General features: G+C 35.8%; 1 protein-coding gene across 2 annotated transcripts; it reads left to right on the plus strand.

The window, feature by feature from the left end:
* The first annotated feature begins 2,056 nt into the window (after nt 1-2,056).
* On the plus strand, nt 2,057-13,221 carry GCG (glucagon). 2 transcript variants are annotated; one of them, XM_005485253.3, is made up of 7 exons: nt 2,057-2,359; nt 6,223-6,323; nt 6,708-6,869; nt 7,735-7,788; nt 9,317-9,454; nt 11,552-11,695; nt 12,732-13,221. In XM_005485253.3, exons 2-7 carry the CDS (start codon nt 6,226-6,228, stop codon nt 12,760-12,762), a joined length of 627 nt encoding a protein of 208 aa, XP_005485310.2. In that variant the 5' UTR covers nt 2,057-2,359; nt 6,223-6,225; the 3' UTR covers nt 12,763-13,221. The 2 variants fall into 2 exon arrangements, with proteins under 2 accessions (XP_005485310.2, XP_074403793.1); XM_074547692.1 differs by lacking the exon at nt 2,057-2,359 and adding an exon at nt 5,941-6,099.
* Nucleotides 13,222-16,468: the final 3,247 nt, after the last annotated feature.

Raw genomic sequence — 16,468 nt, forward strand, 5'->3', positions numbered from 1 at the left:
TGATGAGGTTTTGTTTACTTTTTACTGTCAAAAGCCAGGAAGTTCCTAATTCATTAAAATGTTCACATCTTAACAATTTTAATCAGATGATGGTGCAGGAAACTTTGATAAATTCCAGATAAAGTGAACTCAACCACTCCAATTGAATCACGAGAAACATGAAAATTTCCCAAAGGCATGCCACTTTCAGCTTCTGTCTCTTAGTCTGACTCAAAGTATTGTCTCATTTGAGAGCAAGGATATAGAGGACAGTGGGGTTGCCTTTGATTTTGCCAAGAGGTACCATCTAACTGGTGTATTTTAAAATGTGAGAGGAACAAACCTGAGTGTATGTGCATGTCTCATACACTTGATATAATATTCTGCTTTTGTTTGGAAACTCTGCTGTGCTCCTGAAATATATACTATAGACTCACTTATGGCAACTGAGGCTTGCCTGGTTCTTGATGGCAGTTCACTTCTTTCCTGTACATTTTATTTTCTGTGTACAACTTGAAAAACAAGTAACCAGTCACCTTCTAGATGCTAGATGACCTGCTAGATGATACAGCTCTGTGACAACCTGCCCAACCAGGTGCACTGAGGTGCTTTGTCTCTTTTTTATATTTTTTTTCCTGAAATCATCCTACCGTAAACAAGGAACTTTATATGACACAAGAAAATAAACTGAGATAAAAAGAGAAATCTGTCTGTTTCCTGGCGGAGAGGATATTGTCTCACATTCCGTACTGCCTCTTTCCAGAGTATCTGTAACTCAGCGTGAGCAGCGATGACTGCAGCGATCCCTGCCAAGCGTGCGTGTGTCAGTCCCGGTACAGGAGCCCTGCAAGGGCCCTCTGGTCCCCATCTGCTGCCCTGCCCGGGTACTGCAGGGCGCACCGCTGGCCTCCGCGGGCCACCCACCCCCAGGACCAGAAATGGAAAAAATAAATCATGAATCTCACAGATTGATTCAACAGCATAGAAAAATTACACTTAGCAAAAATTAAACTTGATTATGTGGACTGTGCGGTGAGACTTAATGTTTCCCTGAACCCATCACAGCCAGGTATTTAGGATAGAGCACTAGGAAGGATCCAGTAATTTTTGTTTGCCACTCTAATGTCGTTATTAAGTTTATACATTACCTCAGTTGTATCTTATGGGCGATGCCAATCTGGTCATTCAGCAGAAAATTACATCACTGAAGCACATTCTTTGCTGGCTTTGAGGAGCAGTGTTAAGGGAAATAAAGTTTGTTGTAATAAGTATGTGCCTTGTGCCACAAACCAGACACTGAGGCACTCTAGATTGGAACACAGGCTGTCATTAACATTCAGTGAGATGTCTGCTGTGATTCCAGAACCTTCCTCCTACCTGACTATCTCCCCTACCTGTTTCAGTCTCTCTGTTGTCACCACATGGATGACCATGGCTTTCTTTGGCAATACTGCTCCACCAGAGCTATGAAATTGTCTCCACTGAACATGAGTAATTGCATTGAACAGGCACTAGTACACATCTGAAATTTATTTTGTTTAATTTTTTTCCTTGTAGGGAATGGAAATGTGAGCAAATGTTTTATCTTGCATAAATCTATAGGCCACAGTGTGAAACTCAGTGTATAGTGAATGTTTGGCATATAGTTCTCAAGTGAGTATGAATTTTCTTACAGTAGCATTTACAAATTTAGAATTTTATATCCAGGGCTAATCAAAACATTTTTTTTTTAATTTCACCTGTGCTAGGCATAGCATAGTGGGTAGCCATCTTCTGTGCAATATTTCACATCTCTTCATATTCATTATACTGGCACAAGATTACCTGAAGAATCATTCAAGGGCTTTGGAAAAGTTGTGCTTATTTTTAACAATGAATTAAATTTATAAACTCTGATTTAAAATTGGTAAGTGAAAACAATGCTATTGATGTCAATAGAATCAGAATTCTAACTATTAAATGTGGCAAATCAGAAATTGGAGAAATTGCTGCCTTGATCCCAGGCACCTATTGCCCACTGTTTGTCATGTTAATGCCCTTCTGTTTGATATTTACTACTTTGGACATTGCTACCTCAGTCCTTCTGCAAATCCATGTTAGCATTGATGTCATAAAGTAAGCAGAATGAACGTGTGAAATTGCTTGTAAAATTATCAAATGAAATGAATAGCAAATATGATGACTTTTTTTTAAAGTTGAATAAGGAAACTGTCAGCAATGATGCACTCCTGTAATGCTTACTAGAGCTGAACAGTATATATATAAGTCTGTGCAAAAGAGGCAGCTAGGCAGAGCTCAGGATCCTCAAGGCTTGCCATAGTTGCAGAAGAGAGAGTGGCTCTTTCTGCAGCTGCCACATATCACCTCTGAGTAAAATAAGGTAAGATTTATATGAACTACCAGTTATTTGTTTGAGAAAGCCGTGTGCATTATCTGCATTGTGCTGCCCAAAGTTTGCAATAGAGGTGCAGATCTTTCAGCAAATTGGTGTTTTCTTCTGAGGTTATACTCACTGATATGTGGAGTTAATGACATCATAATTTAAATATTTTGATGTATTGATTACTGCAACAGAGAATGATCCGATAAATGGAAATCAACACTTTGCGTTGCAGAATTAATTGAAAGAAGGAAGATTAACCATGAGAACATGAAAGACAAGGATTGTAGTAAGAATTTAAATGAGATACACAATTATTGTTTTTTATATTTTTATCTTCTTTAGTACCTTCTGTAGAAATATTTAATTAATGTGGGGTATTTACGATAGATTATGTGAGTTTAAAATTATTCACTCCTTGTAGATACTGCCTAAATATGAATCAATGAGGATTAAGCTAGAAGCATGGAAACAAATTCAGTGGGTTTATGTAGACACTGATTTAAAACTGTCCAAGACAGATTGTCACTCTGTCACCCTACAGACTGTCACTCCACTGCCCCACTTTTAGATTAGTTTGTCTCAAGCAACCACTATTTCCCTATCACTGTAAGATCAGAGAAGGAAATTTTATATCACAGAAGTAAAATCAAAGCCATGCAATAGTTATTGGGATTATTGCATAAAATTTAATCTAATCTTCCATCCTACTGTGGAATTCCTAAGACTAGAACTGTTGGATTTTACAGAACTTTCTACAAGGCATTATAATGTGGTGGGTAAATTAGATGTAAAACACACCTACCTAAAAAAGTAATTTATTTATTTCTAGAAATTATTGCTATTTGCAGACAGTTTCATTTCAATAGAAATCTATTTTGTTCATTCATCCATGTTCATATGAAAATATTTCCTTTTTCTACTGCCTTTTTAATGTAACTTCATAATTTTTTATGAAGTTACATAATTTTTTAACTGGAAAGAGATACAAGTGTAACTTTTGAAAGTTTTTTTGAAAACTCAGTGAAATTAAGCCAGTTAAAATTGTACATAGATCCAAAAAATCTTCTACACTTGTAGCAGAATATATTAGAAAACTAGAAAAATCAGGTTGGTCAGGGCAATAATATTCAAATAAATATCTGATCAAGATTTGAGAGGTATATTTGTTACTTATTTCTGGTGGTTCAAACTGAGATGTTTTAATTTTTTCATTTTCAATCAGAAAGATATGAAAATATTTTCATTAGTCTAATATGCATAGGAATAAAAATTTTCTGTGTGACATTAGCTTTAGTTTTCCTGTGCCTTGACAATAGGTTTCAATGGCTTTCAGCAGTATCTACTGGTGACCTAAATAGCTTACAGCAAATAAAACCTTTTTTCTGATTGAGAAATTAATTGATTAGCCAGCATAAACTAAGAAAATACCATTTTTCTGATTATCACTTTTTCTCTATAACACGTCTATATTATCAAGAATAAAATTACAACTTCTTCTTTTGAAACTGTATCCTGTTTAACTTGTCAAGAACTTCTGTCGCTGGTTTAACTTACCAATAGCAAATACTAAATTTTGAAAAACAAAACTGATGCTCTTTTTTAAAGAACATATTTGACAGAAGGTTAATAGTTTTTGGAAAAGCTTATTTTATTAATAAGGATTCTCAAAAATTTTATAAATTTCAAAACCTGCATTTATACATATTTCTTTTTTAATAATCTCACCATTTTGATTCTGAAAATTTTACAAAGCAGTTGACAAAGGATTTAACTTTTATCTTAATACTTAAGGAATAAAGTAGCCAATGGCACTGTTCACATCTGAAAGTTCTATAGGCCTGAGACATTAGCGTTAGAGCCAAGATAAACTGAAATTATCTCTTTACTGACTACAGTCACTTTGAATTATCTTTTAATAACTTTTATATAAAAGAAAAGCTTTTGGTGTTCGATATTTCATTCCACCTCAGTGACTTGGGTTTATGGCTAATCTGGATCACAGATAATAAAGCTACAGACAGCTGTACACTAAGACTATCAAGCAGGGCAAATTCACTTATGTATGCTGTAATAGCCAGACTTTGGTGTCCAAGTCCAGGTTAACTCATTTACAGCTGTATCAGCTACCAGAGGGGTCAGTCAAACCATTTTGAAACAACCACAACAGAGTCATTTCCCAAAGAACAGGCAGAGCTTTTGTTCCATTGCTAGAAGACTATGAAATGTGGAATTATGCATTCCTTGAGATAAACATTGGATGTCAGTGTTGCACCACCAAATTACAGCTCCAAATGAAAGTGAAAACAGATTTCAGCACTAGAGGTAGGGTTTTAATAAGGCTGACTACATGACCACTGTGGTATCTGTTGGTACTATAACAGGGTATGTTCAAGTGAAGGGGTCAACTCTTATTTACCAGGACACTGCACAAGGCAGAATAACCAGACATTGATGAAAAAATGAGTAACACTGGCAGTGGCTTCTGGTGGAGGGAGAAAAACTGACTCCATTGCCTAATAGTAAAATACTTCAGAAAACATTATACTTACACATTTATTTTCCTGAGCTTGATCAATATTTTATTAAGATTTTGATTGCCTCAAGTATTTGGGTGCAGATACTGAGGTATTATAGTAAAATATTCATATTATTCAGTAAGATTCTCTTAAAAATCAGGCCTCACCAAGTACCAGTCCAATAGATTCTTCCTAACCATTGGTAAAATGCCTGCCAATAGTCAAGCTTTGCATCTCCAACTATAAGTTATTTTAAAACAGATGGAAGAAACAGGTTTCAAAAAAATCTGCTATGAAGGAGCAGACTACAGGGGCAGAGCAGAGGTCCTACAGCAGTAGGATTTTTGATGCAGGAGATCACCTTTTCAGAGGTGTTCATATAGCCCCTCGTTTGCATTGCTCAGTGCAGAGCCAAGTCTCAATCTCAAAATGGAATAATCTGCACCTTCACTACACATCATTCCCTCATCATTTTCTAAAACTTCCTCAAGCCCATAGTATATTTAAATTCAGCCTCTTGTGACAAGGCATTAAAATAGAGAAGGTATATATTTTCACTCAGACTGCCTTATTTTATAAATCAGTAAGCAGTAAATAAATCAGCTTCAGTAAGAAATTCCTGCAGTGGAGCCACAGGAATAGGGTACAAATTACATTTGTTGGGGAGGGTGTTTTGGGACTGGGACTTACTTTGCTGCCACTTTGCGTCAAGGCACTCATGTGTCCTATCTCCCTTTGTTTTCCAGACTGTATAATAAACCTCCATAGGTTTATTATATGCCATGGATGGCAGAAGGGCTTGTTCAAATACACAAGTATTAGCCCAATACATGACGAAATTATTTCCAATGACATTTTGCTGATGCGAGCTCATTGCAACTTCCGTGAGAAAGTATGGGGAGCTGTTAATGTGACAGTATTCTTGACAAAGATTTGCTTTGTTTTTTCTCTAGTGAATGACCTGGGAAAAGAAATCACTACCCCCAGTTTTGCAATAGAACAGTATCACAGATCTAATGCTTGCCAGCAGCAGAACCCAGAGAAAAGAACAGACCTTTATCCTCACATTGCATAAGACAGCAAGGATGCAGCTGCTCTCAGCTCTCCTTGCATTCTAGAATACAGACTAGAGCTGAAAGACTGGAACAGAAACTACCTCTTCTGAATGCCTACCCAAGGCCCTGAAATGTCATCCCCTGGACATTAAACCCATCCTAGAAGGTTCCTTATATTTAACCTTCACGTTTAAATCAGCACTAAGAATGTCTCTTTTTGGTGTAATTGATTCAGACATATGTAAACATTATAACATTTTTCTTTGTTGCTTTATTTCTGTTTCGACAGGCAATGAAAATGAAAAGCATTTATTTTGTTGCTGGTCTCCTTTTAATGATAGTTCAAGGCAGCTGGCAAAATCCTCTTCAAGATACAGAGGAGAAATCAAGGTAAATTCTTTAGACCAAACTTTAAGAAATACTTGGCGTGAACTTTGTTTTCTTACACTTTGAAGCCAAACATACTATAATTTAAAGACCCCTTCATGCATACTTGATCTACCATTGAAATTGACAGGGTTTTTTAATATTGCAAAGCTTAGCACAGAAATTTGGGGTATTAAAACAATGGCTATCTTATTTATCCAAGAAGACTGTGTAACTGGGCAGTGTCCAATCTGCTGTACAGATTCCTTTTGACAGACAGCTACTGAGCAATATGCCCCTTGCTTTCACTTTGTGGGAGTAAAAAATAGTATTGTTGAAAGAAAAATCAATGCACCTGTAGACTGTACTGCAACCAGTGCAGATTTACAAGGTCTGAACTTTTCACAGATCATTCAAAGCTTCCCATTCTGAGCCAATAGAGGAATCCAGACCGCTGAATGAAGTGAAACGTCACTCACAAGGCACATTCACCAGTGATTACACCAAGTACCTGGACACCAGACGAGCTCAGGACTTTGTGCAATGGTTAATGAGCACTAAAAGAAATGGGTAAGCGTTTTGGTCACATTGATGCAGATCTCCACAAGAAAAAACAGCCAAGAGTCTAGCCAATTCAGTTTCTTGGTATCAGCTTCCCATCCCAGACCATGGATAAACCTCAAATAAGTAAATTTATGTATGCAATCATAGAATCATTTCGTTTGGAAAGGACCTCTAAGATCTAGTCCAGCCATTAACAGAATATTAATATATTATTAGAAATGAGAAACATGTAAAATCAATCAAAAGGATTTGGCTAAATCCAAATGTACTGTCTTATATGTCACCTAAAAGGACTGTCTCAGCCTCTTTGAGGCAGATTTTCTCAGTGAATCAATTAAGTTCAATATGAATAAGATATTTAAATATAATGCACAATTCTGGGCCATTAGGCCTCATCAAAACTTTCCTATCTATGGATACTCTAATCCTGAAGTTTCATTTGTGAAAAGGCAGCTGATGTGTAAGTTTTTTTGACCACTGGATAATTTACCAGTATCATCAATATAAATTGGCATGTTTTTTTCAAATATACTTTGGTTAAACTCAAGGTAGCAAGCTGAGAGCAAGAATCATGTCCAAGTGTGTCAGTCTCGTGTTCTAGAGAAAATCTGCCCAAAAAGAATCCAGAAATATCCAGAAGAATCTATTACATTAATGCTTTTAAATATCTGTGGAAGTCTTTATAGTATAAAGTAACAATTTCTACACATTGTACTAATTTAAATTCATATGTCTGAAATATAATGAATATAATATTCATCTATGAGTCATGGGGATTCACTATAATATTCAAATAATAACCAATAAAGCTTATGCAGACTCTGCAGTGTACTGGTACTAATGATCTAATGATTGTGCAATTTCACTACAGCCAACAAGCTCAGGAGGACACAGAAAATAACCAAGTCCCTGACCAGCTCTCAAGGTATTCTATTTGTCACAACTTGTTATTCTAAACCAGTTTGAGTTCATTTCCAGTTAAACAAGAACCAAAGAATAAAAACAACCAAAGAAATATCAATCAGATACATTATTTCACACCTGTTTTTAACAAGGAAATAAGATATATCTCTGTTATTTATTCCTATACCTGAGTTCTATAGCTATAGATGCAAGGAATGCAACAGGATGAAAATAAGTTTTAGGAAGCACATTTTCAAGTAATCAAGGAGAGTAGAGAATAACATAAAAAGAGAAACTTGGTATGGAGAAAGGCTGAAGAAAAAAAATAACCAACACATTATGCTGAGGAACAAAAAAACCAGTGAGAAGATTAGTGAGAGGAAGGTGGCCAGGAAAATTTGCTGAGAGCTGATTAAACATGATGTAATTTTCAGCCCTCTGCACTCAGTCCCATGTTTCATAAACCACTTATTACAAAAAGGACAAGACCTGCTGAAGGCCAGAATTCTGTTTCTTGACTGTGTTTTTGCGAAAAGCTTAGAGAAATTGGAAATCTTAAATAAATGAGACACTGAGTGTTTTCGCAAAACAGATTGAAATACCTATATGAATTTTTCTCTCATCAGAAAATCCAAAAAGGATAGCCGAGATCACAAAGACCCTTACATTCACACTGTCAATATTAATAACAAATTTGTAATAATGTTTCCGCTTCATTGTAACAGCATATCTCAAAAAAAATTAGCATTTCATTAAAAATGTTCCAAACAACTCTAGTTAGCATGCTGATGAAAAGTGCAGATGGTACTAAATTAGGAGGAATGGTGACATCCCAAGAAGAAAAAATAATAGAAAGAACTAGATTTGGGCAGAAATTAGCAAATTTTGAAACAGAAATGCTAGGGAATTTATTCATGGAAAATATTCCATAGTATGTCTACTTCTTAGTGCAGTTTGCCTTCTCAGGAGCCACTGTAACATAATTTTGTGTTATATCAGAGAAATAACCACAATGAGGTGTAGGGAGGGAGAATGCCTTTAATAAGATGCAGTTGATCAGTCTTGAAAGTTTTCCAAGATTATGACTTGGCCAGAGAGATGATTTAAAAGGTGTTTATACAACAACTCAAAATGTAAACTTGAAAGGAATTAAGTCTGAATAGTTTGGCTCAGAAATAAAGAAGGTGAAGTAGGGGAAGCATTTAACAAAGGGCAACAAAAAGCATGTCTGTATAATACAATACAGTTTCTAGCTCATACTTAATTAGTAAGACCATTCCAATACAGCTGTAATTGCTTTCCACACCTGAAGTGAGTTGTTCAGAACTAGTTCAGGAATCTCTGCACAAAACTGTATTGCATAGTACAGGCATACTTTCAGAACTGAAACCTAGCAATAAAAAAAATATGTCAAGATCAATTTGAGGCACAAAAAGAACCCCTGTCTCCTATAGAAACATTAGTCTGGCACAGGGGAAATTGAAATCAATAAAGATTGTTTAGAAGTTCAATTCTTACAGTCTGCTCCTGTGGTACTGCTCTCCTTCCAGCAATGCCATCTCCAAGCGCCACGCTGAGTATGAGAGACATGCTGAGGGCACCTACACCAGTGACATCACCTCTTATTTGGAAGGTCAAGCTGCCAAAGAGTTCATTGCTTGGTTAGTGAATGGACGAGGAAGAAGAGAGTAAGAATCCATCTGTTCCTCTTATTAAATTTTGCCTAGTATTTGGGGTTGGAAATCATGTCTGATGAAACTTTGATGCGCTTTTGATCATTCTCGCTGTACTTACATCTTTCATTTGTATTAGACGATATTCTGTTGGTGATTGACTACCACTTTACATTATTAAGTTCAAATACAGATTAAAATCTGTTCAGTATGCTGTTACACTCTAAGAGGTCAAGTTTTATTTAAGGTCAACACATCTAAAACTAAACCAAACCTTCTTCCTCTAACTATGATCTTCCCCTTCACATAACATTGCTTACAGTCTCCTTAACTGTCACTGAGATTATTCAAGTCACTATCATCTTAAATTGCCTTCTTTTCCTTGTACAGTCCATCTTTTCCTCTGCAATATTTCCAAGATTAAATCTTTACCAATGTCTTCAGGTGTACTCTGTGTGCTGATGATCATTCCCAGCAGTAGCTAAAACTTCTTTTCCTCTTCCCATGCTTCTCAGAGTCTCCCCAAGCTGCTGCTGCCATAACTATCATTTGCTATAGCTTGTCTTCCTTTCTAAAATGCCTCTGATTCTTTTGCCACGGTTTGCAGTACCCTGAACACAAAGATCCACCAATGGTTTTGCCTACCTATGATTTCTTTAATTTGTTCTTTGTTCCTTGTTCTCCACATACTCATTGCAGATTTCTCTGTCCTATCCACTTCATGTACCCCCTCATGACTTTACATCTTCTGTCATGGTGGTCTTACACTTAGAGTGGCATTGCCTTCAGCCTCCTGCAGGCATCCTCTGCTCATCTATTTCCAACTCTGCATGGTGAGGAGCTACACCACGCAGCTGCCACTGCCCACCTTTCAACTGTTCTGTACTTATTTGTGCCTTTAGACTGTAAGCTCTTTGGGGCAGGGATTTCAGTCCATCCTCTGATTAAATATTCTACCAGCTGTAAAGTATGCAAGTCTCTCACTTTACATAAAAATAATAATAATAAATAATAATAAAATACAATCTGTAAGACAAGATTGTGTGTTGTAGTTAAGGAAGATTAAATAGGAAAAAGTAAATTTTGTGAATATTGACAATTTCCTGAAAAAACCAGAGTTAAATAAATTAGGTCAGCTACACAGAGAAGGGAAAAGCTGGTTCCCCTTCCTAGTTATGTTCAGACATCCACTTGTTTTTCTGTCATGTTTTCTTTTCATGAGCAGAAATAGAGTATTTCTGTATCCATTTGAGAGAAATACAACCTCACTGAACTTAGAAACCAACATTTAGTACTATTTGTGGTTGAACTTGTATATAGCCTTCCTTGAAATGAACCAGTCTGCCTGTCATTGGATCCAGGACCCAGGCTGCTTCAGCATCAGCCCACCTTAATGAAATCCATCAAAATCTTCCTATATTTGATGGGATGAAACAAGAGGAAAGTTTTCTAAATCAAGCTCTGGTTTTGACAAACTGGTTTTCCAGCAGTGAAAAAAAGAATGGAAAAAGAATCAGGATCCGATTCCAAGTATAAAATGCAACATTCTATGATTTTACATCAAACAAGCACATAGGTTTTATACAGGTGCTTTAAGTGACCTATTTCAACAACTCTTCTGCAACAAAAAAAAAAAAAACAAAAAAAGTTGCCCTTAATAATTCTTATTAAGAATAAGCATTCTTAGGGAATATAATTTCAAGTAAATAAATAGGCCTTATGTCCAAATAAAACAGAAAAAAGAATGAAAATTTGACTGTAATGTTTTAATAGTGGTATTTCTTAAATAGTAATTCTTAGTAAATGACTGGTGCCTAATATACATGGCATAGACACTGCTGACTAAGAAATATTTTTTGCATGTATGGCTTTTTGAAAACTGCTGGAGAGGAGTTTAGGCTCACTGGAAGGAATGGCTGTGTGTTTTGAAAATAATGCCTCAAAAGATGTTCTGGCACACGTCGTGCTGTACAGAGCCGTAACATCAGGCTCAACCCTCAACTCCTTCAAATCACAGGGAATGTGCAGTGTATTAGAACCCTGCAACAAGGCCCTTTTAAATGGTTTGTCTGTTTTGATCTGCACAGTGTTGATAATTTCTTACCTTTGAAGTTTCCCAGAAAAAGCTCTTGTGGCTGAAGAAATGGGTCGGAGACATGCAGATGGCACTTTCACCAGTGATATCAACAAAGTCCTTGATGACATGGCTGCCAAAGAGTTCCTAAAATGGCTCATTAATACAAAAGTTACCCAAAGGTGACTAAATTTTATACTATTTTTAATATACTGATATTTTATATGCATTTGTCACACCTGGGGAAAATACTACTAATGTTTCTGTTAGCTGTTGTTATATCTGTACTATGTTGCAAACTTTTTTACAGACAGATGAAGAAGGATAAGACACTAAATGGAACTCATTCCAAATATTATTTGAATTTTTATCCAAATTTATTTCCAAATTTATATCCAATATTTATTTCCAAATATTATTTGAATGGTGAACCTCTCTAATATTTTCCTATTTAACTTGAAAGTAGTGCTGCCACTGAATGTTACCAGAAGGAAGGTCATATTAACTTACTGAAAAAAAAAACTGCTTTGCATGGACATTATAAAATCAGAAACATTTATTGGCAAAATTACACCAAATTGGTTATTCTCTAGAGACTGTGATATAAAACACTGCTTTAATCTGTGGCTTGTCATTAGGGAAGAGTGCTGTAATCTGAGCTCCTGGCAGGTGAATCTTTGGGAGCCCTGCTTTAGTTTGCCTGGGTGTAAGCAAACTAACATTTTCTAACTGAGCGCTGTGAACAGGTTAATATTTGGGAATTATTTGTTAAAATTGACTAAGCATTTTAAGAAGTAATTAAATGCCAACACAAGACACATGTGAGTGGCCAGATTTTTTTAACATTTTAGATATCCCATTTGCATTATTAAAGCATCCAAAAAGATAGTTGATTTTGGAAAGCTGAAACAAAATTAACAAAAAACTTAGAAGGTGTAGTTAAAATACAGTTTTTATTAATATGTTACTATTTTTATGTTTGTAGTTCAGCATTGAAACAATTTAGGAAAAGAATCTATTAGAAACTACTAAAATGCTTTTCCTTTAGGAATAATTGTTTTCAATCTGTTATTAGAGAGAGGCATTGAGAGGTCTGTGAAACTAACATCTGCTCACTCCTAAACAGAAAAGAAATGTTCCACACATATTTCAGAAATCTTGGGAGACTTAGAATTTGTCCTAATTGCCGCTGCTTTTTTCCTTTGTTTTTTCCCCCAGAGACCTTTTGGAAGAATACCAGCAAAAATGAAGAATAAAATGGGATAAATGAAGATCTTCATTTCATCAACTGCCAGTTGTTAAGAGATTCTGAAATCTGTATTCTGTCATTTACATTTGTTGTAACAAAGCTATGTCACTTTGCATGCCAGGAAATAATTGTATTATAGTTTAGTGTTGCCAAAGGTTTATATATGGAAAACCTGTTGTCTAAGGGATGGTTTTCTTAACAGCTTTAAGAATGTGAAAGTTCTATAACTTCATGTTTTGCATTTATTAGGACTAAAGTAACTCCATTTATATTTAAGGATAAAATTATTTTTCTAAAAAATTTACTTCTACACACAAATTATTCAATTACCAATTATATGTGTTATTCATAAGGGGCTGGCAGTTACAAATGCCTGAGAAGTAAATATCCCTCTTAAAACCTTTGTTATAAAAAGGCTAAGCTTTAAGGGTATTAAATGATAGCCTTAAATAAATTTTTTTCAAGCTTCTTTTGTGTTGACTTCTCATTGTGTGTATGACATGTTCCTCTTTGCACTCCATTTCATTTTATTCTAATATTTTAGTGTCTCTGAGATGTTAGAAGTGGTTTGTTTGGAATGACAAACTCAGCATTGTTTGGTCACATTTTCTCTGCAATAATTCCCAGAAAAGAGCTGTGTGAACTCTGAACTATCTTTAGGTGAAAAATAAATCATGTAAGATGAAGCTAGAGGGGGAAACATGACTGAAGAGACAATTATTCTTCATTATCACAAATTCTGGCTCAGAACAGGAGGACAGCTTTGGAAAACGTTAAGTGCAATATATTCCAAAAGTGTAGAAACTGCCCCCAGAACTCCTTCAAATTTTGTAAGATTGCCAATCCAAGCCAAGGCCCTCTAATCTGTGTTATATTCCTTCCTTCCTTCCTCCCTTCCTGAGCTGCTGTCTCCTCCTTCCAATGACTACCCAAAGCCCCTCTTCTCCCCTTGCTATTTTAGCAGTATACCAGGGATCTATATTAAAATGTCCTAAAGGGCAAGTGGTCTAAGAGAAAGTCAATGGTCTTAACAAGTATCTAGTAGAAATGGATATGAAATAGGACCATTGTTGATTCAGAATTAGTACCTATAATTTTGCTAGGAATAACATTTTTATGGGAATAGGTTTTTTAAAAGCATCTGAAACTTCCACTTATAATCTAAAATTTCTGGGAAAATATTAGATCATTCTTCCAAAGTGCTATAGGAATGAATATTCTGTAATTTTAGATCAGAACAGATCATACCCAGCTTGGCATCTTGATCAGCTTCTTGGCAATAACAGAAAGCTTTTCTAACATCCCAACTTTAAACAATTTAAATTCAATAGAATCTTGCACTTAAAAAAATATAAAATCATAACATTCAAAATACCACTAGAGATAAGAGAAGGAAAAGGGAAAAAAGGTGGAGGCTGTGTATATATATTATTTGTTTATTTAATCCCATTTGTGGAAGGTGGTTTGTGTTCAAGTGGAACTGGAAAAGATTCAGTTATACACAGTTGGATACATATGGCCCAGGATAAGATGGTACAAGGTAACTCTTCTGTTCCCACAGACTGAACTATTGCCTTTGAAATGTTTTATTTCACTTTGTCCAGGATGTTTTGCTGTTCTGAAGATAGGATTCCTCAGTTACAAATCCATTTTTCTGCAGGGTCTGTCACCAGGGATTTTGAGCCCCTCCTGGCGATGGCTTTGTCGGCCATGAAAATACTGGGCTTTCCACACTTTTACAAATTATATGCTTTAGGAAGAGAGGGATATTAATTATTTTCTCAAGTTTATGCAGCTTTTCTGGAACACAACAAGAACATTTAACCTCTAATTTTCTAAGTCCCGATCTAGAGCATGAATCAAAAGTAACCCTTTCCTCACAAATGAGACAGGTTGAGCTTATAATCAGAAATATCAAACACGTTTCACCTCAACAGGACTAGGATTTACATATCTTGAAATCATAGAGCAAGTCTATATGGCAACAGTAATAAGATATGCCCTGGATACTTCTCACACATGCTACATGAAATTCAGTGAAAAATGTAAACACAGGGAAAAATAAGTCACAATCACTTTGTCTTTACTACAATAGCTGGAGTCCTCTGTGTATTGCACATGTGCTGCCTTGAACTTCCAGGCAGCCTTATACTTAAAAGTGTCCCCACTGTATTTTATTTGCTGAGTGTGCAGCACCTTTTCTCTTCCATACTATTTACTAAGTATCTGGAAAAATAAGCATATTGCATTAAAACAAGACAACTACTTGGAATTAAAAAAAAAAACAAAAACAAAACCAAAAAAACCCACAAAAACGAAACAGATACTCTAACCATTCAACTGTGCTCAGAGGACATGTAAGAATCTGTAGTTCCCAAGACAATTTTCTAAAGAGAAACATACAAACTTGAAAGAGCTAAGTGACAACTGCTACTAACCACGTTGAAATTGATGTCCCAGTGACATAATCACATAAAACAGGGATTTTTCTTTGTTGATTTACAGTTAACACTCTCTTCACAATCCTCTCAAATAGAACCAATGCAAAGATGTGCTACAAAACTGTCATGCCATTTCAACTTCTAAGGCAAAGAAAAAATTAAACTCCACTATTCACTGGAGCCACTGAATCCATACAAAACTTTATCCAGCCCATATTTTGTCTCTCACAGGAACACACTGAGAAATCTGGAATATCAGATTTCAAATTATTGCACCTGCAAAGTAAACTGTACACATTTTAGTCCCTTTTTTTTTAATCTGCAGAGAGCTTAAGTTTTCCATTTCTGCAGTTTGACTTTTCCAAATATTTCTGGAGGAAGGGCTCAAAGATATAAACAGATTTCTAACAAAGTCTTGAGTTTTACTGAGGCTAGAATTCTGAGGAAGACATTGCACCTGGCACGTCCCCCAGCTGTTTGGGAGGTCAGCCTCAGGCTGAAAGCTGTATTTTCATTCTTTCCTAGTCAGTAGCTCCTTGCAATCATGCAACTCCTTTATGAATACCACTGTGTTGAACATACAATATGAAGCTACACCTTCTCAAATTTCATCACGTAGCAGCCACTGCTGGAGAGTCATTTGTTTAATTTCTTGGCATGGTGCTGGTACATATCTGATTACGAAAGAACACCACAGTATAAAGTAACTTGAAATACTTAGCTGAAAGAACTTTTTTAAGTCTCAGGCTATCAAAAAGACAATCTGACCAAGAACCAGAAGCATGACCATAACAATATTTTTTTGGGATCGTGAGTGTTTTGATCAGTCAGAAGGAACTTGAGATTTTTTTTCGAGTTGTAGAGAATCATAGTCATGTTCCAGAATCATTGTTACAATTCAATGGAAAACATATTCTGCTTTACTATTACTGAAGCTCTCAGGTGGTTCTGCCTACAGGTTTGGGTCTGTAAGTCTCTCTGGCATGACCAGAGTCAGAGGCACTGTAGGTTACTAAAAACTTGATCTAGACATAGGAACCCAGATTTCCAAAAGCACTTTTTTATGTTCCCACAGAAATCAGCAGTAGCCAGCCATATGCATTGATAGTACAGCTCCTTTATTCTCCTTAGAATTCACCATGAGAGACTTTAAATCATGGTAGATAATCCCAAAATATTACTAAACTGCAACTTGTCTATGAAAAGCTACAAAACATTCAGGTACATTTTTACACAAGACTGACATAATTTGACTGTGCTGCATT

The sequence above is a fragment of the Zonotrichia albicollis genome, chromosome 10 (assembly GCF_047830755.1).
Source record: "Zonotrichia albicollis isolate bZonAlb1 chromosome 10, bZonAlb1.hap1, whole genome shotgun sequence".
NCBI lineage: Eukaryota > Metazoa > Chordata > Aves > Passeriformes > Passerellidae > Zonotrichia > Zonotrichia albicollis.

Coding starts and splice junctions, on each gene's coding strand:
- GCG (XM_005485253.3), top strand. CDS start 6,226: ATGAAAATGAAAAGCATTTATTTTGTTGCTGGTCTCCTTTTAATGATA. Junction 9,455..11,551: donor AATGGACGAGGAAGAAGAGA/GTAAGAATCCAT, acceptor TTACCTTTGAAG/TTTCCCAGAAAAAGCTCTTG. Junction 11,696..12,731: donor AATACAAAAGTTACCCAAAG/GTGACTAAATTT, acceptor TTTTTCCCCCAG/AGACCTTTTGGAAGAATACC.